This window comes from Puma concolor, chromosome B4 (assembly GCF_028749965.1).
Source record: "Puma concolor isolate L17-30 chromosome B4, mPumCon1.1.hap2, whole genome shotgun sequence".
Taxonomy (NCBI): Eukaryota; Metazoa; Chordata; class Mammalia; order Carnivora; family Felidae; genus Puma; species Puma concolor.
This window is the reverse complement of record NC_141673.1, coordinates 113,279,460-113,304,745: the sequence shown is the minus strand read 5'-3', so window position 1 is coordinate 113,304,745 and position 25,286 is coordinate 113,279,460. Positions and strand designations below refer to the sequence as shown.

The 25,286-nt window shown below is 37.8% G+C and overlaps 1 protein-coding gene and 1 long non-coding RNA gene across 4 annotated transcripts in view; one reads left to right on the top strand and one right to left on the bottom strand.

Annotated features, from left to right (window-relative positions):
• ITGB1 (integrin subunit beta 1) overlaps positions 1-25,286 on the bottom strand; it is a 47,472-nt gene that overhangs the window by 14,160 nt on the left and 8,026 nt on the right. For all 3 annotated transcript variants that reach the window (XM_086714612.1, XM_025930291.2, XM_086714613.1), the window contains exons 2-10: positions 15,380-15,446; positions 12,297-12,382; positions 9,333-9,555; positions 7,153-7,323; positions 6,408-6,646; positions 3,290-3,445; positions 2,419-2,514; positions 1,996-2,085; positions 150-290 (exon numbers count right to left, since the gene is read on the bottom strand). In XM_086714612.1, the coding sequence (XP_086570738.1) occupies positions 150-290; positions 1,996-2,085; positions 2,419-2,514; positions 3,290-3,445; positions 6,408-6,646; positions 7,153-7,323; positions 9,333-9,555; positions 12,297-12,382; positions 15,380-15,446 (1,269 nt within the window). The remainder of the gene's footprint in view (positions 1-149; positions 291-1,995; positions 2,086-2,418; positions 2,515-3,289; positions 3,446-6,407; positions 6,647-7,152; positions 7,324-9,332; positions 9,556-12,296; positions 12,383-15,379; positions 15,447-25,286) is intronic.
• Positions 17,419-25,282, top strand: LOC112867304 (uncharacterized). Its single transcript, XR_015253927.1, has 3 exons — positions 17,419-17,907; positions 20,400-20,540; positions 24,557-25,282. It is a non-coding gene; the product is annotated as an uncharacterized LOC112867304 (long non-coding RNA).

Below are 25,286 nucleotides of genomic sequence, written 5' to 3'. Positions count from 1 at the left end.
ACTAAGCAATCTGAATCTGCTAAAAAGTATTTCAAAAAAGCTACTAATTTCTTTTACTGTTTCTCAAATTATAAACCGTTCTCAAATCTATAACTAGATTATAAACAAGCAATTTTTTCTTTCCTTCAGAAAATGCTTATACAACACACCTCATCTCCAATGGAAATATTGGAACATTTTCTTCCATTTTCCCCTGTTCCATTCACCCCATTCTTGCAGTAAGATTTGTAATTTATTGTTACTCCTTCTGGCAATTTGCTGTTTTCCAAAATGACTTCTGAGGAAAGGGACTAAAAGAAAGACTAATCACACACAGGAAAGGCAAACAAAATGCTACTATAAAGTACAATGATTGCGTAAAACCAATGGGCAAAATGAACTATTAAGAAAATAGTATCATTTAAATAAAAGACTTGGAGCCAAATTCTGAGTGACTAGAAAACACAGACTCCAAAGAAACAGGCTCTAATTAAAATTTTTCAAAATAATGTACATGATTAAAAAGTAAGAGTACTGGGGCATGCAGGTAGCTCAGTCGGTTAAGCATCCAACACCTGATTTCGGCTTGGGTCATGATCTCACGGTTCATGAGTTCAAGCCCTGCATCAGGCTTTGCACTGACAATGTGGAGCCTGCTTGGGATTCTCTCTCTCTCCTCCTTCTCTCCTCCTTCCCTGCTTGCACACTCTCTCTCTCTCTCTCTCAAAATAAATAAATAAACTAAAAAAATATAATAAGATTATTTGTGCTTTAATTATTGATGATCATACAGTGCAGAAAAGGCCTAATATAAATTATGAAAAGTCCTAAGACCTCAGAACAAACATTTTCTGTCCCCATTTGGCAATATGGCTCTTCTCTGGCCCTACCACTTCCAGCCAACTAGGGACTAAGGTAAACAACTGACTATACACAGTCTGGGAACACATATGCTTAAGAGCCATTATAGACCAGGCCAAAAAAACCAAACAAACAAAAAACAAAAACATCACCAAACTCAAAACCCCAAGTACGAAGAATTCAAGCCAATGTTTTTGGTTTTTTTAGAATATCAGAATGCTCAGGACAAAGAGAAGACTCAGCGGTAAGCTGTCTCTTGTTCACATGCCTACATGCATGTGACTAAGGAAAATATTAAAATATTCTGTTGGGTGGAGAACTATGGGGAAGACATGAACCAAAAGGAATCTTGAAAATCTCTGTAATACAAAAACCTGTCTCTTTGCGTAGGGTCTTTCCAAAACATTTTAGGAAACCTTAACATGAGGTGAAAAGTATCTTAAATTCAACCTGTCAAAAGGTTGAGGGTGGACACACATTGATTACCATAATGTTAGAAATGTCTCCTGACTACTTAAAATGATTATTCATCAATGCTTAACAGCATCAGAATTAGCTGTAGACAATTCAACTTCCCTTCATGTGTGGGGGAAAAAAATCTTATAAATCTTTTTAAAACAGTTAAAGCATATATATATACACACACACACACACACACACACACACATATATATATTTATATGTGTAGATATTTTATGGTACATATATATGTGAGTGTCTGTGTATCCCTTGAGAACAGAAAACTGCATCTCTGAATACATGGCAAGAGAAGAACTGGCAAAAAACTTTTCCAGAATAATTCATCACAACCAATCTACAAAGGATTGAGAAAGGGGAAGAGAAGACTGAAGTAATCCTGTAAATCTAAATGTAAGTTATGTTCCACTTGTTTTCCGATAAGGAAACCTATTTAATGACATTGAATATTTAGAATCTTCCCCACGTCTTCATCATATTTTTGCTTTGTTGAGGCTATGTAAATAATTATGCTTTAGCAAGAGAATGTAAGATGTTTTCCTCCAGATACACAGAATGTTAGTTTTGTGTTGTCCTCTGGGCTTGCTAAATTGCATATGAAGAGAGTTTTACCTTCTTTGAGCAAAGTATTCTCAACAGGGTATTGTCTAAAACAGAGCTTATTTAATATGTACTTACATTGTATGCATCAATAATCAACTGAATTACATTGCTGGAATTTGCAGATAAAGTTCCTACTGCTGACTTAGGGATCAAATTTTTCAGCTCCTGAAATTAAAAGATAAAACACATGAGATACAAATACTATTCATTCAACCAATCAGCATCTACTGAGTATACAGTATTTATTTTTAATGAGTTCCCTATCCATTTCCTAAATAACATAAGGGGTCAGACCAGAAAAAACAACTCATTTTGTATGTGATTAAAACTTAATATAAACCACTTATGTAAAATCCAGCCAGTCTGGCTAGTGACACTTTCCCACATCTCAACTCAGACATATGATTTTGCCTCTAATGACTAAACTTAAAGGGTCTAGAAACTGGTTCTTCTTTTTAACCCATATATGCATATATATATATACAGATAGATAGTTACCTTGTAAACAGGCTGAAATTCTTCAGTAACTGCAAAAATTGTCTGAATGTTATTTTCACTTAGTTTCTGGACAAGGTGAGCAATAGAAGGATAATCCTAAGAAATTAATAAAATTTGTAAGTAATTACATCCAATGTATTCCAGTTTTCCAATACTTTTGAAAGTAATAATGATCTGCATATATAACGATTACTTACACAAGACTGCTTGAAATAACACAAACAACTGCAGACATGGGAGATGTGTGCACATGGGTTTCTAATTTTCTATCTTTATGTATGTACAAAAACTTCAATAAAAAGAATTTAAAAAGCAAGGCATATGTGTATTAAATGTTAGAACAATTAAATTGAAGAATTGTCAATAATTAAAGGCTGTATCATAAATCACTTAAGAAAAAGACCAAATTTTGCCAGGGTTTAGATTTCTTCTAGAACTTGAATAACTTGACAATCTTTGTTTTCAGTAAAAATAGAGTGCCTACTTTCAAAAATCTTATAGAAATAAGATGAGAAGTATATGATTATACAAATTATTTGCTTAGGAATAATATCAACTTTGCTACCAAATGATATGAGCAAGTGAGAAAAGCCACAGCGACAGGTTGAGGCATGGAAAAAAAAAATAGTGTTCAAGCAGCTCCTTTCACAGGTGGAGGCCCTTGGCTCAGCAGCAGGAAGCAAGCACAAAGCCACATCTTCAGAACAGCAACACTAGCTTCCTTGCACATTAGGTTAGAGCCCACACTTACCAAAATAACAAACCCCCAAACCTAGTAAAACCTACAAGCTTAATCACCCACAATACTCTTAGTATTAAACACTAAAATTCCACATGAGTTCATTCAATGTATAAGGAATTCAGCACTTACATAATAATGGCTCATTGTGTACACATCATTTTCCAGGTGACACTGTCCATCATTTGGTAAAACAATGCCACCAAGTTTCCCATCTCCAGCAAAGTGAAACCCAGCATCCGTGGAAAACACCAGCAGCCGTGTAACATTCCTCCAGCCAATCAATGACTTGAAAAGAAAATGATTTCAATTTAAAAATACTATCCACGATCACTGCACATAAATCTTTAACCCTCATATAGGCTGCCATTGTACTTTTAACCTAATTCTGTATCTTTTTAGCTTCTTTTTTTTTTGCAGTGCTAATACTCTTGCCAATAAATGCACAGAGCCCACGCATTAAAGGCCCTCCACCCCATTGGAAAACTGTGTCTTGCCAGGTTGCCCATTTCTCTCAGCTAGTTTTTGAAAACTATCTTTGGGGCGTCTGGATGGCTCAGTCAGTTAAGCATCCGACTTGATTTTGGCTCAGGTCATGATCTCACAGTTGTGGGATCAAGCCCTGCGTCGGGCTCTATACTGACAGTGTGAGCCTACTTGGGATTCTCTCTCTTGGCCCCTCCCCAACTTGTGCATGCTCTCTCAAAATAAATATTTAAAAAATAAAATAGTAAAAATAAAAAACTGTATCTTTTAAAATCAACGTCTCCCTCCCCCACTAGAAGGTAGGCTAACTCTATGGGGGGGGGCAGGGAGCACATCTGCTTCTCCAGTAGCAAGCACAGGGCCCAGCACACGGTAGGTACCTAATGAATATTTGCTGGGGAAACAGAAATGTCTCAGCCCATTCCGTCCTTTACCTACTGCTGCTGCCTTGTTCTCATCCATCCTTCCATCCTTGCTCCCACCTTCTATAGTATATGCCTCCTTTATCAGCCCTCTGTATTAGGCCTTCCTTTTTTTAACTACAGAAGAAATCATCTTCTCCAAACACCTGCCCTACCTAATTCCATCCAGTCTACTTCATAGGTACTATTTGTTCATTTATTTTATTCTCTTCTTTATTCAACAAAGAATTTAAAGTAGCAATAAGGGGCACCTGGCTGGCTCAGCCTGTGGAGTGTGCAACTCTTGATCTCAGGGTTGTAAGTTCGAGCCCCATGCGGAGTGTAGAGATTACTTAAAAAATAAAATTTAAAAAAAAGCAGCAATGAAATCCTCTTCTATGGTAAATTTGTAAATACATTTGCCTAAATTTACTCAATACATCTTGTATATATCCTCATAAAGCTGTAAATTCCTTGAAGATATGAATTCAGTTTACTAATGCTGGCAATCCAAGTGTTTCTTGCATCTAGGGAAGTTGGTGGAACAGTTACTCTCAGTCAGCATGATAACCATGGAAAGACAGTAGAGGCCATGGATGCTATGGCTTGCTCTAATCCCACAGGCTGAGGCACAGCTGGAGGCAGCCCAAAGAATGTTCTCTCCACAGGGAGCTGCCAACAGGATCACAAATAAATGATTGTGAGAAAGGGTGGCAGGCTAGGCACTACCTGGAATATTAATCTTTCTTCCCCTTTAAAAGCCGAGACTATCTTTAAATTACAACTGCCCCAGGGAGAAATCAAAAGTAACAACAATATAGTACTTAATATTTGCTGAGTGCTTACTGCCACTTTATATGGATTACTGTATTTGTATTTCCTAACAGTCCTATCAGGTATATCTACTACTGTCCCTTCATACTGAGAAGGATACAGTCCTCGAGTGTGGCTAAGTAAATTGTCTAGCATCAGTAGCGATGGGAAAATGTGAAACCACGTTCGAACAGTCTATTCTCTTAAACACTATACCATACTGCTACACCATATCATTATCTTGGATATCTTGGATATAAGATATAGCACCTTAGCAAAAACTGGTCGAAAAATAACCATTAGGAAGCTTCAGGAATCAAGGAACAGGGAACATATATGAGTGTTCTAGGGAACACGGGTACTATAAGGAAAAAAAAGAGGAAAAATGAGACAGAAGTAGGTCTTAAGACAAATCTTATTTGGGGCGCCTGGGTGGCGCAGTCGGTTAAGCGTCCGGCTTCAGCCAGGTCACGATCTCGCGGTCCGTGAGTTCGAGCCCCGCGTCAGGCTCTGGGCTGATGGCTCAGAGCCTGGAGCCTGTTTCTGATCCTGTGTCTCCCTCTCTCTCTGCCCCTCCCCCGTTCATGCTCTGTCTCTCTCTGTCCCCAAAATAAATAAATGTTGAAAAAAAAAATTAAAAAAAAAAAGACAAATCTTATTTAATACCTCACAATGCTTACTGGTTTCAGCTTCAGCCATGTCATGAAAATGTCATCTCAAAATCTTCAGCTGCTAAATGGGTCATAGAATTCTATCACTAGTCTAATGGAGATGAGCTTACTAAAAACCTTACAATTAAAATTATTAATAAGGGCGCCTGGGTGGCTCAGTCAGTTAAACATCCTATTCACTATTGATTTTGGCTCACAGGATCTCACAGTTGTGGGATTGAGCCCTACAATGGGTTCCAGCTGAGCATGGGACCTGCTTAAGATTCTCTCTCTCTTCCCCCCCTCATGTGTTCTCTCTCTCAAAAATAAATTCAAAAAATAAATACAATTATTAATATTGTAGAGCTTCTCAAAATATATATGTTCATATAGATTACAAAGCAGAATTTAAAAAGTTCTTTTTGAATTACTAAGACACAGGAAGGCATCTTTCAAAGACAATGAGAAGAAAACTGATCAAAGGAAAATGGTATTGGAGATACAATTCCATTTGAGCTCTTTTAATTCTCCTGGTGATACCTTGGACAAGATCAATTCCATCTCTGGCACAAGCCAGAAAGTCAGGACACCTGTGCCTCTTCTAAACACCTAGAATGCTAGCCAAGCATAGCTAAACTGCCCCACTGTTTCAAATGGTGAGCATTCTGGCTTTTAAAATCCCGTATAAAAGAAGTAATTGCCTGGTTGAAATAAGGACGTAATGATTAAATATGCTTTTACAAAACACTTGTGTAGCTGGAGGGAATTTAAGGGATCCCATTCTGTACTTCTCTGGGATAATGAAGGATGATTTGGTACGTAGGTAATGTTTCTGTACTGAGAGTAAAATCACACCTAAAATTCATACAATAGCCCTTTGCAGGAAATGAATGCACTTACTCCGCAAACTGCAACTTGCATGATTGCATCAAAGCCACCTTCTGGAGAATCCAAATTTCCAGATATGCGCTGTTTACCAACAAGTTCATTAAATACTTCCCCTTTATCAGTAAGACTGAGCACATTTTTGTAGCTAAATGGGCTGGTGCAGTTTTGTTCACTTGTGCAAGGGTTCCTGAGCTTGGCTGGTGTTGTACTAATGTAAGGCATCACGGTCTTCTCCACAAATGAGCCAAATCCTGTAAAGGAAAAATGCATGTAGAGAGAAGGATAGATGGCTGGACAGACATGAACTTGCATTAAAAAGAATAAAGTATGTTACCACATAGAAGTCAACCTTTTTCTTTAATGAGAAATAAGGTTTTAATAATAAAGTTTGGAAAGAAGATCATTCTAACACAAAAAATCCAGGTGTAAAATGAGATTAGGCTGTACTGACAGGTGTAGTCATTAATTAGTAACGAATTACAATTTGAGTACTCAACATGTTTATAATACAACACATGAATGGAATAAGTCCCTGTTTCATTATCTATGGTGGTATAATGTGTGTTAAGTAACATGGTAGCATAAAGTAACAGAGGAACAAGAAGGGACAAAGATTACTAGATATGTGACAGGATTAGGTTTCCTTTCAGAAAGAAAAGGCTAAAAACTGGCCTGTTTATTTCATAAGTATGTGATGAAGAACAAAATTGCCAAGACTTAGACAAATGAAAATTATTAGTTTTCTTGATATCCCTACCAATCCGGAAATCTGAAGTAATCCTTCTCATTTCATTCATCAGATCCGTTCCAAGACTTTTGACATTCTCCAAATCGTCTTTCATAGAGTAGGAGAGGTCCATAAGGTAGTAGAGATCGATAGGATAGTCTTCAGCTCTCTTGAATTTTAATGTAAATGTCTGTGGCTCCCCTAATTAAACAGAGATTAGAAAACGAAGTTAGTTTCCAGCAATCAAAAGCAAATGAGAAAAACCAAATTGGATTCAAAAAATAAACACTATAAAATGAAATGTATTACTGCCATAATCTTTTTTTTGAATTTTTTTTTCAATGTTTATTTTATTTTTGAGAGAGAGAGAGAGACAGAGCATGAGCAGGGGAGGGGCAGAGAGAGAGGGAGACACAGAATCCGAAGCAGGCTCCAGGCTCCGAGCTGTCAGCACAGAACCCAACGCAGGGCTCGAACTCACGAGCCATGAGATCATGACCTGAGCCGAAGTCGGAAGCTCAACCGACTGAGCCACCCAGACACCCCACTGCCATAATCTTTACAAAAACCTGGGAATTTCACTGGTTAACTAAATGAGTGTATACTCCATTTCATTCAACAAATACTTACCATGCTAAGCACTGGGCATTCAAGATGAAAAAGACAATACTCCCATGGGCAAGACAGACAAACAGTAGATTTATAACTATGACCAAGGACAAGAGATAGATGAAACTGCATAAATTAAACTGGGGTGGGTAAGGCAGGGCACATTAGAGAGTATACCTGACTTCTAGAGGGTGAAGGTGTAAGACATTCTGTACTCTGTTTATATGTTAAGTAAACATCATCTGATTTTTACTTCAGAAAACCTGGCAAAAAAAAAAGTTTTAAAAATGAACTGTAGAGACAAAGAGCCTTGTTAAGAAACTACTGCAAAAATCCTTGAGGAAGACATGAAGATCTGAACTGAAACCATGAGGAAGAAGAAGAGGCGAGGGATAAAAGAGGCAGAAGGTAAAATGCATTTAGAAAACACAGAAGAAAGAGAAGGTTTGGGTGAAAACTCATTGTTTGTTAACTTGTGGATGTTCTCTATACAGATTTCTAGTAGGCAGCTGAGTAAATGTGTTTGGGGCTTAGGAGAAATGCTGTGTTACAGCACACAAATGGCTTTAAAGTTACGAGGGAAAAGCAACAATTAACTGCACTACAAAGAGGAAGGAAGAAAAAAGACACAAAAAGGAGACTGGAAAGTAATGTTAAGAGATAAAAACTAGGAGTGCTACTGCTGAAGCCAAGAGGAGAGCATTTCAAGAAGTTTCAAGGAACGGTACAGAAAGGTTAAAAGAAGAAAAAAGGCCCTGACAGGGATCCACTAGGTTTGGTGGTTCAAAGTGATGGTAGAGCTTTGCCAAAACAGGTAGAGAAGCAGACTGAAAAGTGCTCAAGAGGGGAAGTCATGGAGACCACAAGTGTGCACCATTCTGTTGAGAGAAAAGGGATGGAAACTGGGAAGTGGAGGAAGAAGGCTTGTTTTCTTCTTTCTTTTTTCAGATGCAGGACTGCCACAGATTCTCATAAAAACTTACTATTTTCACAACATTAAACACACACAAGGAAAAACACAGGTTAGAATGTTGTCTGTATATTAAGTAATTATACCTCAGGATGGATACTTTTATTTTTAAAACCCATTAAATATAATACTTTCTGACTCTTTAACAGAATTTGCTTTGAACATGAGGCAACCTTTATTTTTTTTTATTTTTTTATTTTTAAAAAAAAAATTTTTTTTTTCAACGTTTATTTTATTTTTGGGACAGAGAGAGACAGAGCATGAACGGGGGAGGGGCAGAGAGAGAGGGAGACACAGAATCGGAAACAGGCTCCAGGCTCCGAGCCATCAGCCCAGAGCCTGACGCGGGGCTCGAACTCACGGACCGCGAGATCGTGACCTGGCTGAAGTCGGACGCTTAACCGACTGCGCCACCCAGGCGCCCCGAGGCAACCTTTATTGGTTGAAAGGCAACCTTTCAAGTATATGTGACTTGCAGATTGCTATGTCTGCTACAAATTTCTAAACTTTGACACATTCCACATTTCTATGTGAGTACCAGTCCATATGTGAAAACTCCTTGATGGAAAATATAAAGTTGTCAAAAAGCTCCTGTTGAAATAAAGGTATTCATGCAATTAGATTTCTGTACCTGATCGCAACTGCAAAACCAACTGCTGAGGCTGGATTTGAGTAATATCTTCCGGCTGGAGCTTCTCTGCTGTTCCTTTGCTACGGTTCGTTACATTTTTATTTTTCTTTACATCTTTGGAGCCTCTGGGATTTTCTATGTCATCTGGATGGCAACCTTTCTTTTTCAAAGCTTCTAAATCATCACATCGCGCAGACGTAGGCATTCCTTCTTGTAAAAATGTCTAAGTGACATACAAAATATAGGTATAAATAGTAAGTATAATAGCCAAACATTCTGTTTAATCATAATTGCAAACATGCAATATTTAAATGCAAAAATCAAGTGACACAACTAACACACTTCATTTTTGTTTGTTTGTTTTTTTTTTAACGTTTATTTATTTTTGAGACAGAGAGAAACAGAGCATGAACGGGGGAGGGCAGAGAGAGAGGGAGACACAGAATCGGAAGCAGGCTCCAGGCTCTGAGCCAACAGCCCAGAGCCCGACGCGGGGCTCGAACTCACGGACCGCGAGATCGTGACCTGGCTGAAGTCGGACGCTCAACCGACTGCGCCACCCAGGCGCCCCTCATTTTTGGTTTTTAAACAAAATACCCTCTTCACCCAAATCATATGCTCTTGTTTAAAAACAAACAAACTCATTCTCTAGAAAAGTAATACCTTTGTTAATATATTATTAAAAATTTATTACTTTGGTAATATTTAGGACTGACTTAAATGTACATTTTAACTGTCCCACTTTCAAATTATAAGTATTTAATCAAAGGAATTTCTTCAGTGAAATCACTTATTCAGAATGCTTAATGGCCACTAATAATGTATATACCCAAATACTGGATAAGTATTTTTTTCCCAAAATTTCCCTTAGAAAAATCTTATATAAGTCTCTCATTAGCCTGAAGATGTCTCAATTAATGATACAATTTTTAAAAATGAGACCAAGAAACTTAACACAGAATTAGTAAGTATTCCTAGAGGTTTGAAAAAATTTCAAGTATTGGCTAGTATTTTAAATAAGCCTTTTAAAATTTATTTTTAAAAACAATAATCACGGTGGTGATTATGTGACAATACAAAACAATAATCGCAGTAAAATTTGATTACCTGACAAGGTCATGAATATATTTCCACAGAGTGCATTTTAAAAGAATAAAAATAAAAAAGGTCTGAATGGTATATAAATGGTACTTGTGGCTTGGGGTAAAATTTCCAGTAGTGATATGACCTCAAAATGTGTTATACCTCAAACAAATTAGATGGAAATAAAAATATTATCAGATGACTGAAGAAGTATCTCAGTGAAAGCAAAAACACTGCTGTTAAGATGCATGTAACATCTCTGAATGAAAGTTTTTCATGAAATCTGAGAGAGGAGAAAAACAATGACCTTAGTGTATGGGTGGGTATGTGTCACTTCAAAATGTGTACCTATAACAATCAATTATTATATTTGACTATTTCACATATATCCCTAAAAATTGTATATAATTGTACTAGGCCAGAGTTGTTTGTTTTTTTTGTTTTTTAATTTTGACACTGGGAAAATGAGGAAATGCCTTTTATTTTGGGTCACTTTATCTTCAATTTCATATGGTATTTGTTTACTATCTACAAATCTCACAGTGCTGTGTAATGAGGATATTTAAATACAAAGAATATACAATGGTTTCGATCAGTTACTTTTTTTGATCAGTTACATAAAGAGCATTTATGTAACTAGAAAAACACCTGGAAGGGAATACCAAAGGTCAGACAACTCAAAGCTGAACTACTTTCTTGTATTATCAAACCTAAAATACTACCAAAGCACAGGAGCCTAGCGTGGAAAACTTAAGACTGTAACACTCAAAGTTTCACTAAACACATTCTGAAATACGCTTTAATAATTTAAGAATTATGCCACAAATATCAAAGGCTTAAGAACAGTTTGGCAAGTAAGCCTTACCTGAGACAAAACTCAGAGCACTCCCTATTTCTTCCACTGTCTCCAACTGAATTCCAGAATACCATTTTTATGAGAACAGAAAGTGTCACTAGGAAAACTTTGAAATAACAAAACAAAAACCTCTGATTTTCCCTTTCATATGGTTAAACCATACAAAATATCTGATATTTGACCAGTTACGTACAGCTACAAACAGGCAGTTGAAATGTGTGGGGTCAAATGTCTGACTAAAATCAAGCAATTAACCTTTGACCTTCTGATATTATTTACCCTTGAATAAATTATAAATCCTCAAAATGACTTCCCTTTATTCTGTTTTGATTCATTCATTCATACATTTACTTTTTCATTTAACATTAGTAAGCTTTCTGAAAGGTATCAAGTAAGCATTGTACAGAGATGACCACTGAATAAAATTTAAACCCTAAACTCAATGGGCTTTTATTAGGATGCAAATCAATTCTATTTTAGTTTTAATTCAAATATAATTAGGAAGGTTAATTTCTACCTCTCCTGTCAAAAAAAGAGAAAAATCTACAACAGTCAAATTAAATGGCTAGGGATTTATGGGAGGCTATTCAATAGAAATATAATGCATGCCACAAAGGCGAGCTACCAACGTACTTTAAAATTATCTAGTAGCCACACAAAAAGAAAAAATAAAAAGAAACAGGAAACTAATTTTAACAATATATACAAAATATTATCATTTCAACATTATTAATGATTTTTTTAATCATTAAGTCTTCAAACTTTGGGATGTATCTGGGGCTTACAGTAATTCTCAATTTGGAACATCTTGGAGCATATTTAAAGTGCTCAATAGCTACATGTGCCTAGTGGCTACTGTGTTTAAATAGCACACCTCCAGACCATCACATAGTGTTAGACACAGAATTGATACTTATTCGATAAACACTGATTTAAGTGAAAATCATATCTAACATTTCATAAGGGTACAAAATTGGGCAACAGTAAATGACTAGAGAGTAAATGCCTTGAGCAATCTTACTTACTGAATTTACACACCATCCACAATTTGGCCCTGCTTGTATACATTCTCCACAGGATTTGGCATTTGCTTTTAAACATCTATTTTCATCTGTCAGGAGAAACAAAGAACAGACAACTTTACTTGAAGTTTCAAGAGAGAAAATAATGAAAAATGATTAAAATGCAACATATATAAACATTAAATATGCATAACAAAATGTCATATATTGTTACATATTATAGTACTATATATTATATTATATCATATCATATCACATCATGTTACGTTACATTATGTTATGTTATGTTATGTTATGTTATGTTATGTTATGTTATGTTATGTTATGTTATGTTATGTTACGTTACGTTACATAATAGTTACTGAACTGATCCAGATGTACTCCAAAGACTGGTGATTTCAGATTACCTTGGCATAGAGAGCCATGAAAAAATAGTGATCTTTTTCTTGTCTTCTAGAGCAGACTACGTACCAGTAATCTATACGCTTATTCTTTTCCTCAAAGGCATAATTTCAGGATCTATTGTTTGATGGTCATAATTGTCAGTTTTCTTACAACTGGGTAAGATATTATTTATTTTCAATTAACTCATACTACCATATCCATAACTCCAGAAGCATCTGCAACTGCTTTCCTTTTATTTTTAGTATGTAAATACTTGAAAAGCCCAATTCATCCAGTCCACAATCTCATGATTTTTCAAGCTCTATGTCCAAAGTATGTCTCACATTTCTTTGACCCTACCTAAGGATCAGCATGCCTTTCATGTGGTAAGCACTAACATGGTCTGTCTCCAATGTGTATTCTCTAATTATAAACCTAACATATACCCATAATAGAAAATTTGGAAAATATATAAAAGCATAAAAAACAAAAAAATCACCCATAATCCACTCCCTAAGAGATAACTACTGTTAACACCTTTGTATATTTCTTTCCAGTCTTTTTTCTATACAGACAGATTTAAAAAACAAAAATAGCAAGGAACCACACATAGAGACATTATTTATATAGAGAATACATATTTTGCATACTACTTTTTATACTTTATCCTGTTTCATTTCCAGTTCTTTGGAACTGGAAGCCTGGGTGGCTCAGTCGGTTAAGTGTCCAACTGTTGATTTTGGCTCAGGTCATGATCTCATAGTTCATAAGATTGAGCCCTATGATGGGCTGTGCACTGACAGCATGGGGCCTGCTTGGGATTCTCTCTCTCTTCTCTCTCTCTCTGCTTCTACCCCGCTCAGGTACTCATGTTCTCTCTCAAAATAAACTTTAAAAAAAAAAATCTTCAAAAATATGCCTTTTAATGGTTATATATTACACTATATTAATGTACCCTATTTAATGTTGGACAAATTTAGATTTTTTTCAATTGCATAAGTGCATCATTCACACACTTGCTCACGTGCACACACAAATTCTCCAAACACAAATATAAACATATATGCACATATATGTACCCACTGTGGTGACCATTCTCACAATGTAAAACTCTAATGATTTCCTTATCACAGATGAAAAACAATAGAAACACTGAGTGGAAAACTATTAATGTTTTTAATATTCTTTTTTTTTTTTTAATTTTTTTTTAACATTTATTTATTTTTGAGACAGAGAGAGACAGAGCATGAACAGGGGAGGGTCAGAGAGAGGGAGACACAGAATCGGAAGCAGGCTCCAGGCTCTGAGCTGTCAGCACAGAGCCCGACATAGGGCTCAAACTCACGGACTGCGAGATCATGACCTGAGCCGAAGTCGGCCACTCAACCAACTGAGCCATGCAGGCACCCCTAATATTCTTAATATACACTAACTTCTATCCAAAAGTAATATATCTAATTTATAATCCCACAAACAGTATACAAAATACTATGTTCACCAAACCGTCAGCAAGCACCAAGTACTTTTTTAAAAAATTGTTTTTAATGTTTACTTATGTTTTTCAGAGACAGAGAGAAAGAGTGTGCAGGAGCAGGGAGGAGCAGAGAGCGAAGGAGACACAGAATCCGAAGCAGGCTCCAGGCTCCAAGCTGTCATCAAAGAGCCTGATGAGAGACTCGAACTCATGAACCAAAAGATCATGACTTGAGCCTAAGTCGGCTGCTCAACCGACTGAACCACCCAGACGCCTCCAAGTACTTTTTTAATATAAAAAATCTTTTACTCATTTAATCCATATAAATTAGAGTATCAATTCACTTGTCACTTATTTAAGGTTTCATTCTTACCATATTTTACTGACCATTTGTTTTGTAAATTTTGTTTGCAAATGATTCCTCTATGGCATTCATCTGTTTTTATTAGGTCTCTATACATGCTAATGAAATTAAACCTTTATTGAGTTTCTCATCTTGTTGAGAAGATGATGGTGTTCTGACATCTACACACTTTGAGATTTTATGTTGTTGTTGGTTTTAAGTAAATCAACATTATGATTAATTTCCTTTAAAGTTTCTTCCTTCATTTTTCCATGTAGTAACTCCTTCCTGTCCTGAGATCAAATAAATGTCACATGTAATGTATGTTTTGAGATTTGGAGGAGGGAACTACACATCCATTATTCCAGAGGTGGGTGCACCATGGTTTGTAAGAGGATTAAATACATTTTCAGCTTTACTTTTTATTCATCTTCTAGATAATGCCAACATTTTGCCAAGATTTTATGATCAAAGAGGGAGAACATCTTCTAGAACATGAGTTGTGATAGTAATGGCTTGTTCATAATCCATCATCCTACACATTTACTTTATTTTCTAATACATTACACACCTTTGCTTTCTCTCTGCTCACTTAAACCTCTGTTACAATCTTAAAAGACCTTTCTGCAGCGTACTGTATTCCTGTCGCTTCGGCATTTCCTTAGCCAACTGGCCTTATCTCTATTCTGGGTGGTAGCAGCGAGAGGAGCCGGATGCCGAAGGGCCTTGCAGGCCCCTGTGAGAACACTGCCTGTCACCCTGAGTGAGATGGGGCGCTGCAGGGCTTTCAGAAGGAGCAGCATGATGGAATCTAACTGATCAAGAAGTAATACAAGACACTGAAACGAAAAGATAACCAGAAAACTTTTTTTTTTTTTTTTTTACCTGCTTGGCCAAACACACAGCAAATTGAACTGATCAGTCCAATCCAGAAAATCAGTTGTAAATTCATCTGAAATACAAAATGTACATGGCTAAATATTAAGAAAATAACAAAAAAGATAACACGTTAAACACAAAACATTCCCAGTCACCTTATCTTCTGGTGATTTCATAAACATAATACCTCTCAGACCATTTCTTCTGCCATCCTTCTTTATATCCTTTTTCCCACCACCTCCCCTTCCCCGTTACCTCATCTTTCACTTACTCTACAATAGTTTCCGTGCCAGATCCCTGAATCCATTCTTGCCTTTCTCCCTATCAAATATATTTTAACATCTAATTAACAGTGCTCAAAAAAGTGCCAAGTATTCGCTAACACCATAAAAGCTATTAACAGTCTTTGTTCCACGGAATCTCTCTCTATGCCTATTACCTTCTGTGGCTCCTATGGGGGCCACACAGCCAGCCACATCCAGATGCCTCCGTTACCTCAATACTGAATTTTGAGTGAACCGGTCGAAATCCTCACGGTTCACCCCCTTGATTACAACTTTTCAATAATTTCCATTTCTCCTCAGGCTAAAACCAACATCCTATACAAGGAAGGCCTGACTTAATTTTTGAGTCTGATCTCCTAGAATTAGTTATCTTTTTAAATAAAATCAACTTCTATGCATGGGATTAGTGAAATATTCCATTCAATTCCCTGTAATTTCTAGATCTACAAATGAGACCTAAAAAGAAAAAGTTTGGGAGGGTAGCTTAAGAAGACCTGACAGAGGCTTAAATGTCTCCCAGAATCTCCAAAGATAAATTAAGTATTATCCTGTATATTATTCAGAATTATCCCAACCTGCACCCATTAGGTATAGGACTATTTTCCATTTTCATAATATTAATCTACACTTTAGCAGAGCTGGTCAAAGATGGGTCTCGCCACAGGTCACTAACCCTATCCTTTAACTGTTTACTGTTCTTGGACCAGGAGCCAATTATGCATGAATATCTGCCTCTCCCACAAGAATACAAAAACCAAATACAGTATAGACCAAAAATGCTTTTAAAATGATTTTGAATGTAAAGTACATATTCAGATGACATGTATGTAAAAATTACAGTGTACAAACATAAAGTACATACACATAATATAAAAATAATAGGTTTCTTTGTCTTGAAACTGTCATAGTGTTTTCTTCTTTTCACTTTCTTCATAAAAACAATTATGGCTGCGTAACTGTGTTGGATTTTCTTCTGTCTTGGTAAATTTCCTTTAGTAGGAAAAACATTTCTTAAAAAACAAACAAACAAACCTCTAGCTTCAAAAGCTTCTATTCTAGGATGCTATTCCCACTGCTCTGGGAGAGTGCTTCAAAATTGTGCTCAGAGCACCCCAGGATTCCTGTGCCTCTTCTGCTGTTAAATGCTGTTTAAGCTTTCTCTGTTGGCTTCCCAGAGAAGAGCAGTAAGAATAACTTGCGTAGCTACATACTCTACACTGTGCTCAGACCAGAAAGTTCTGCTGTGCCACGAGCTTATAGTTTTGCTTACATATCACTTGTAACTGCATCCGAAAGACCGACAGAGGCAGAGTGTCATGGAAACAGGCCATGCCTGCAGTTTGCCTTCTATGGCCTATCCAACAGGTTTATGTGCCATAAATCCACATAGACTAAAATTCTAAGCAATTTGCATAATGTTATCAATTCCAAAGTTATGACAAAAAGGGCCTGGAACATTAAGACTGTGATGAATGGACCATCTGGGCAGTTTCTACACAAAGTGAACAGAACAAATATTTGTTCCATATATGGGCTGATATGTGTTTCCTCAGGATATTCCTCAGGCTACTTCATGACCACTAGACTGCTTTGAAAAACCTTTTAAAATATTACACAATTCAGAGGGTTACCACTAAGCTAAAGTTACTAGGTCACAGAAACATTCTATTATTAGTCAGCCTCGCAACCTTATGCTATGTACCTTTAAAATATTACTTTAACCACCCTGTCCTTTTCCTTCTGCAAACCTTGACAAGCCAGAGATCAGCCTTCTGGAAGAGCTCCAGACCCAGAAGGCAGAACAAGGCTTTAGTGTTGAAGAGCAGCTGAGAGAACAGGACAGGAGCTGAGAACAGTTTCAAGGACACTTGTCAACTCTCCTGTGACTGGTCAGCACACTCACAAGACACAGAGAGGCACTGTCATTGGCTGGTTACGCCTGTAAAAGGCCAGTCTTTCCCTCAAGGAAACAGAGAAGCCACTGGAGACAGAAGAAGGCAGCAATGAAGAGTAAAGAGCAGTGAGAACAAGGCTGAGAAGAGACCGGGTTAGAAGTGGCCAGGAAGAAAGTACGCCATAGAGAGCAGGACATGCGGAGGAAATGGCACAGAAGATTCAGCAGCCTCCCCGTCAATCCAGCTCTTGAAGGTACTAGATACTCCTGCATGGGTGGGGAGAAGAAGGACACTCCAAGAGCTTCCTGCAGCATTTCAGAACCTCCTCAGGAAGCACTTCTCCAAGTGTGGCCTTGTAAGTATCCACTTTAGATTTACCTGGATGCCCACCAGGGCCTAAAACCACAAGCTCGGTAGGTGAGGCTTGTGCTCCACTGATTCCCAAGCAAAGGAGTTTCCTACCAAAGGCATTCCATGCAGAACAGTTCAGTATGAGGGGCCAACAGGGAGAGATGCCTCCAGGCATTATCCTGATCCTATCTTTTGTCTCCTGTTTGAAATCAAAGGCCTAGAAAGAGTTATCTACACTGTTCTCCATTCTGTAATCCCCTACTCCCTCCTCAACCAGCTGTAACTGGTGTCCATTTCCTACCGTGCATGTGAAACTGCTCTTGCAAAAGAGAACCCTCCAGGACTTATCTTACTGTCTGCATTCATTTATTCATTCATTCATTCACTCAAAAATGTCTTGACTGCCTATAATACGTATTCTGCAAGATACATCAGTTTGCCACCCACAGAATTCACACAAAGCACTTAATACACATCGCCATTCTTTCTTAATGCACTCTAGTCCTCGGGCTCTCCTGGTTTCTCCCCCACTGCTCTGGAAGTTCCTCCTCTGCCAACTATGTCCGGTTTTGTGCCATATATGGAGATACAAAATTTGCTGTCTCAGGAATTTTCCATTCCAAGACAAAAATACAAATGATTACAATATGATATAATGGTTTCTGTAATGAAAATAAGGACAAAGTGCACTGAGGACACCAAAATCTGCCTAGCCACGTTCAGTGGCTTCATGAGTTTGGCAACACTAGAAATGCAGACATATGGGAACCAGGCAGGCAAATGGAGAGAAGTGTTCGAGGCAAGAGGTTAGTACGTGCAAAGTCATGGAGTCCCGAGAAGAATTAGATAACTTCTTTCCAATCTTATTTCTAAACATACATGTTTGGGTGACTCCCCAACCCTCACCACCCAACTGGGATTGTCTCGCTCTAGCTTTACAGAAGAAAGACTAGAAAACATGTATCTATATGTTATTTGTAAGCTAAATCTAGTCTGTGGGAAGGAATATTTTTATCCCTGTAATTTTCTAAAGTACAAATTATGTTAAAATCTTAAAAAATCATAAAGGCCAAAAAGAATCTTAACATACTTATGCATTTCTGAAACTTAAGTTATGAGATGGGAAAAAGAGAAACCGAGGACAGCAAGGCAGGAGGAGTTAGGTTGCAGCCAGCCAGCCATGCCCAGTTGAGATACTACCCGATACACAGCAGGGAGACACCACAGGATGGAGCAGCACATGCCACACACATACACACACATACACACACACACACACACACACATACACACACACAAAAACCACACTCATGGCAGAAAATCAGCAAGGGAGGGGAGGAGGGTCAAGACAAGAGCTACAAACGGGCACCGCTCTCACTGCTGAGGTTGGGCCTAAATGAACTCACACGGTAGTGATGAACAAGAAGACAAACGTGCGATTAGGACGTAGCCCAGTGGGGCCTGACAGATGCTTAGAAAAGGAAGTGTGAGAAAGAAAAGAATCACCATTTTTGAAAAAGAAGGCAGAAGGAGAATGAAGTTAGAGGAGCAAAAATGTCTTAGCTACAGATCTGCGAAAGGTGAGAAGCCTGAGGGGAAGCAAGGGAGGACGACACCTACGGGGAAGTTAAGACACAGATCCTCATCTCAGGAGGTAGGTCAGGGTCAGAGATGATTACCCAACAGTGGATGGCATAGAGGCACAACCGAAACTAGGAAACAGAGGAGACTGTGAAGGAAAGAACACTCCAGAAAAGAGGCGAGCTGGAGAGGTGAAGACACAGGAGAGGGTAACTGATGGTGTGGAGAGGGCGAGCATCCAGAGTGTGGGTGGGTGTAGGAGCCCAAGGAGAGGGGCTTCTTTCAGTCAGGGCAGAGCAGGGCAGCCTAGGTCCCTTCTGCAGGAGGGGCAGGGCAGGAGTAGGTGGGGCTGAAGGCTGGAGGACACTAGGAATGCGTATAGCAGCATCACAGAGCTGAGGGCTTACAAAGGCCCATCTGCAACACTCGAAACTACCTGCTCACACCCATCTTTCCTGATGGGCTCCGGGCTCCAAGAAGACAGAGGCTTGGTGTGTCTTATTCAGCTTTAGTACCTAGAAGCACCTGGCACAAAGTCAATGCTCAGAAAGTTTTGCAGAACTATATATTAAATTGTATGACATTTTTCTCTGACATTACTCAGAAGCCCAGAAGAGTTCTCAGAATTAATGTGCAGATCCTCTCTAAGTAGAAAATAGTTACTGTAGACACCCTAGTGATACCAATTTTCAATTCATTTAAGTATATACAGCCAACTTAAAGCTAGACATAAAATGCTTTGTAGTCCTGGCTCTCACACATTATGAACCAAAATTTACATATGCAAATACAAACTAGGCACTAAAATAATAATTACTCTGTTACAAGGTAGTCAACCAGATAATCCAGATGTTGGTTGCATACTGTTACAATTATTAGCACAAAAGCACAACATTGTTTTACAAATTCTTACAGCTCAAATCACTGAGACTACTTCCCTTGGGTTCTCAGACTTCACTTCGAAATCACTGCATTAATCCATTGGTTTACAGAACAAGTGCAGGCACTGAGGAGGCCTTGGAGTTGCTGACAAAGAGTTAACAAAGAGCACAACAGGTAGGTGAGAGAAAAGGGGCTCATGTAAACAGGGGAGGGAAGAGAGCTGGAAAATAAGGACAGGTTTATCATTTCAGAGACAGGCAGTCTTAGGTAAAAAGGTCTAAGTGATGCTACAGCTTTGGGCAATTGTTTTGGCCAGAGTTCCTTCTGAAAGTAGAGGTCGAGACAAAAACAGGAGTGCAGGCGATTATTATCACCGAGGTGACCCCAGGGAAAGACACAGATACTAAAAAGAGTGAATGGAGACAGCCAATTCAGGAGACTTATTTACCATGGGGGTGCCTGGGGGCTTGATCTGGCTGAGAAGTTTTGAGAAGCATACAGAAACTGTGTCCAGAAGAGGGTCAATGTGGAGAAGTACATTAATTAATTCTAGTCCCCACAGGTAAAAGTTTGCCCCAAGGAGTATTAATTCCCCCACACTTCCAAGAACTACAGTGCATCTGCCCAGAAGGCTACACCAGCTTCTCACCCCACAGACAGACAAGGGAGGTCCCATGAGGAACCTGAGGCATGCTGCAGTCAACCAAAAGTGAGTCATAAAACGAACTGTTCCCAGCAGCACTGGCTGCAATCAGAGAAGAGGCCACGAGGAGGTGAGGACAGAAGGGGTCTCTAATTCAGTGCTCAAAGGCCACTGGAGTCGAAAGACTCAAGAGAACAGCTAGAAAAGAGTGTGAGTTTTATCTGCATGAACTCTTGAAGACCCTGATGATGGCAAGAACTGTGGAGGGTTTTTAAGTCAGACACACATGCATGTACTAAATCAAATATAAACAATCTGTTTTAAAATTTTAGTATTGAAGGGGTGCCTACGTGGCTCAGTGAGTTAAGCATCAGAGTCTTGAGCTTGGCTCAGGTCATGATCTTGAGGTTTGTGCAATCGAGCCCCGAATAGGGCTTTGCACTGACAGCACACAGCCTGCTTGGAATTCCCTTTCTCCCCCTCTCCCTCCCTCCCCAAATGGCACACACGTGCACTCTCTCTCAAAATAAATAAATAAATAAATAAAAAAAAAACACTGTAATTTAGTATTTAAGATACATGTAGCTCTTATCCATCTACTAGCTGTGTGAAGCTAACCTGTCTTATAAATACCCATCTCCTGGAAGTCAGTGCTTGGCGTTCTTTGTATGAAGTGCAGTATCTTCATATTTAGTAAAGAAACTAAAGGTAAAGGTAACTGAAAATATTGAGGTACCCAAAAACCAAAAACAAAACCCAAACCAGTTAAGCTTAAGGAGGGCAAGGAGTGTGTTATGCCCAGCACTTCACTAACAGGCTAGCACAGAGTTAAGAGAATGGACAGAATGCCTAGCTCCAAATTTCTGAACTATGTTTGAAGATTTTGCTTTTTTTCATTCATAATTATAACCAGAAAAATTTTGACTGATCCACATTAGGGGGGAAACAAGATTTGGAAGAAAGGATAAGAGTTAGAAATAACACGACTGCCAAGAACAGATAAATGTTCATTATTATATCCAGAGACTTATCAAAACCTTTCTATGCTGTTTAACAATAAGGTTTAATCAGAAGCTTTAATATTAGATACTAATTATCATATTAATTAAATATAACTAGATGACTTATTTTAGGTTCCACATCTAAGGATTATTCTACTAAATACACGTTCTAACACTTGGATTCCTAACAATTTATATGTAAAATAATAAAAGCAGCAAAATCTCAATTTTTATATTACATTAGGCAAAATACAGGTTATTTATGAACATCAGTATCACAGATTACCTTACACAAGATCAGGGTAGGAGAGAACATACCTAATACAAATAGAAGACTTGAGGCTTCTGTCAAGGAGAAGCAAACCTAGGAGAGGCTAAAAGAAGGAAACTTCCCTGAAAAGACATCTTACCAGTAGAAACACGAATCTGAATGCTCTACACCAGTGGGATTTCATTCATGGACTGTTTGTAGTCCTGTTTGTAGTTCCACAAAAGGAAGATCTATTTGTTCATTTACAGGGTCAGAGTAGGTATACAGCAGGCACAGACAAGAATAACACAATACACTGAGTTTTGATGATTTAGGGTAATTTGTAGCAAAGTTATCTCACTTTTAATTCACCTTCAAATGATTATAATAATAATAATGATAAAAAATAATAACAGCTATCTGTCCCAAGTGACTCTGTGGTTGGCAATGATATTACCTTTGCTTTACAGATGAGGAAACCAAACCACAGAGAGGTTAAATAACTTCTCCAGAGTCACACAGGTATAATGGAGATCAGACTGTCTGAATCACAAGCTGTGAGATTGGATTTGTGCTTCATGAAACTAAGTTTTTGAAGGTCTACTCAAGTCATTATTGAAAAAAAAAAAAAAAAAAAAGAATATCTGTCCAGTGTGAGAACTGACTCAAAGCATAGAAATGGAAAGGATTTATAATGTTCTGTGAGTTTATTTCTCAGTGCTTCAAACTGAATGGAGGCTAACAAGTTATTTTAATTGTCAAATTTCATGAGTGTACCCACAGGTTTTGCATCTTATTTCTGTGGAGACATTTTACCCTAGTATTATTTTTTTTTTTACCATATTCAAGTTTATCTAAGGGGTCATAATTCATTCCTTAAACAATAAATCATCTTAAACATCTCCCCCAAACAATAACATTTTCGTGGTTAATAGCCTGAACTGCATACATTGTCAAAAACTGCACATAATTATTTTAATCTCCACTCTAAACTCACCTTTATCCACCAAATTAAGTGTGATTTTATGTTCTATTCAAACTTCTAAATATATACTTAATGTTTTTAACATTGTCACAAATAACTCATTTGGCATTTATATTTACATATAACATCTTCAGTAACTTTTTATGTACTAAATTTATAGAAATTAAACAATTACATTTTACAGAAAAATTACTTTTAAAAATACGGTGAGTTACAGTTATTTCAAGTTTTAAAATAAGGTGCCCAAAGCCAAATAGTACAAAAAGAAGTCATCCACAAAAGATTTCTTCCTATAAAATATTTGCAAAGGGTACATTTTTATTCAATACAACCAATTAAATTCAAGTCATTTATTACATATCTACTATACCAGATAAAGCTAGACACAGCTGGAATATGAACCTAGGTCTGATTCAAAAGCTCAAGCTTTCAATATAAGTAGGTTTCTAATAAGAAAAGTTAAGAGTGGGGTGCTTGGGTGGCTCAGTTGGTTAATCTCAGGGTTGGGGAGTTCGAGCCTCACTTCAAGCTCCACACTGAATGCACAGTCTGCTGGGATTCTCTCCCTCTCTCTCTCTCTCTCTCTCTGCCCCTCCCCTACATATGCACTCTCTCAAAATAAATAAATAAAACTTAAAAAGTTAAGGGTTTTCACTTTTCAAATGCTCTTTCAGACAATAGAATTTACTTCCTTTTTTATGTCCTAACTTTTTGTTTATGTATTGAAAGAGAGAAAACACACATGTGAGCCAGGGAGAGGCAGAGGGTGAGTCCCAAGCAGGCTCTGCTGTCAGCACAGAACCCAACATGGGCCTCGACACAGGGATCGGTCCCACAATCCATGAGATTGGTGAGATTATGACCTGAGCCAAAATCAAGAGTAGGATGCTCAACCAACTAAGTCACCTAGGCGCCCCTATGCCATAACATTTTAAAATCTTTTCCCCTTAATGGTAGAAAAGATGAGGATACCTACATTACAGTATATCATGAATCTCTCCTAAAAACATAAGAAAGTTGTATTCATCAAGTCTCTCCCACCATCATTATTTTCTGTATCTGCTTTTTAAAAGGGAAAAAATAAATATTTTTCTAAAATCTAAATCTAGATTTTTCTAAAATCTAAAATATTCTAAAAGAATAGTATTAAATATCAATGTAGACCATAAAAACAACACAGAGCCAAACTGCAAGCCTCAGAGAACTCACATACAGCTCTTCCCACATCTCCCCACAGAGAGCAGACAGATGGGGAAGTCCACATGGAAGGTGCTCAGAAATGCTACTGATCTCTATTCCATCAAATTTCAGGGTGAGAGGGAGGATGCATTCCTCCGAGGCAAGAGCATCTTTCCCCTACAAGAAGAACATTGAAAGTCAACATTTTACTTCCCTTTGTCTGGCAGGAAGATGTATGTGCTGGTGACTATGAAAGTGTTTATGACCCAAACAATAAGCCAAAATTAATGATCAACAAAAACTTAGCAGAAAGGATAAAAAAGAAAAAAAGAAAGAGAGAGAAAATAGGAAAGAGAAAAGGCTAAAAACTCCAATGTGAAGATGCAACTAATACCTCACTAGAAGTCTTTTTCTGCCTAATGCAGAGAAATAGAACAGTAGTCTCAACTAGAAACCTTTCTATAATTCACTACTCCCGCCCAGAATAAAAGAGTGCTTTTTATGAGCACTGACCCCTTCTTACCCAAAGGTGGCATCAACCTGAAGATAATGAGCTCCAACAACAAAGGTTAGTCTGCTCCAAAGCTACAGGCTCACAAAATGATTTGAAACCTGAGAACGGCTCATGACGGGACTAGATGCTTTAAGAAAATGACAATAACTGAATAGACTGAAGCAAAATTCATCACTAGTAAGTACTCTACCCACCTTCTCCAAGGCAACATGAATATTATGGAAGATGGATCACCATCACCTACCACCCAGTCCACAAGTGCACAGGAAAGATAAAGAATGGATATACTGCATGTTGGCACATAAAGAGCCTCAAAGATAAATCAGCTGGCGGGGGGGGGGGGGGGGG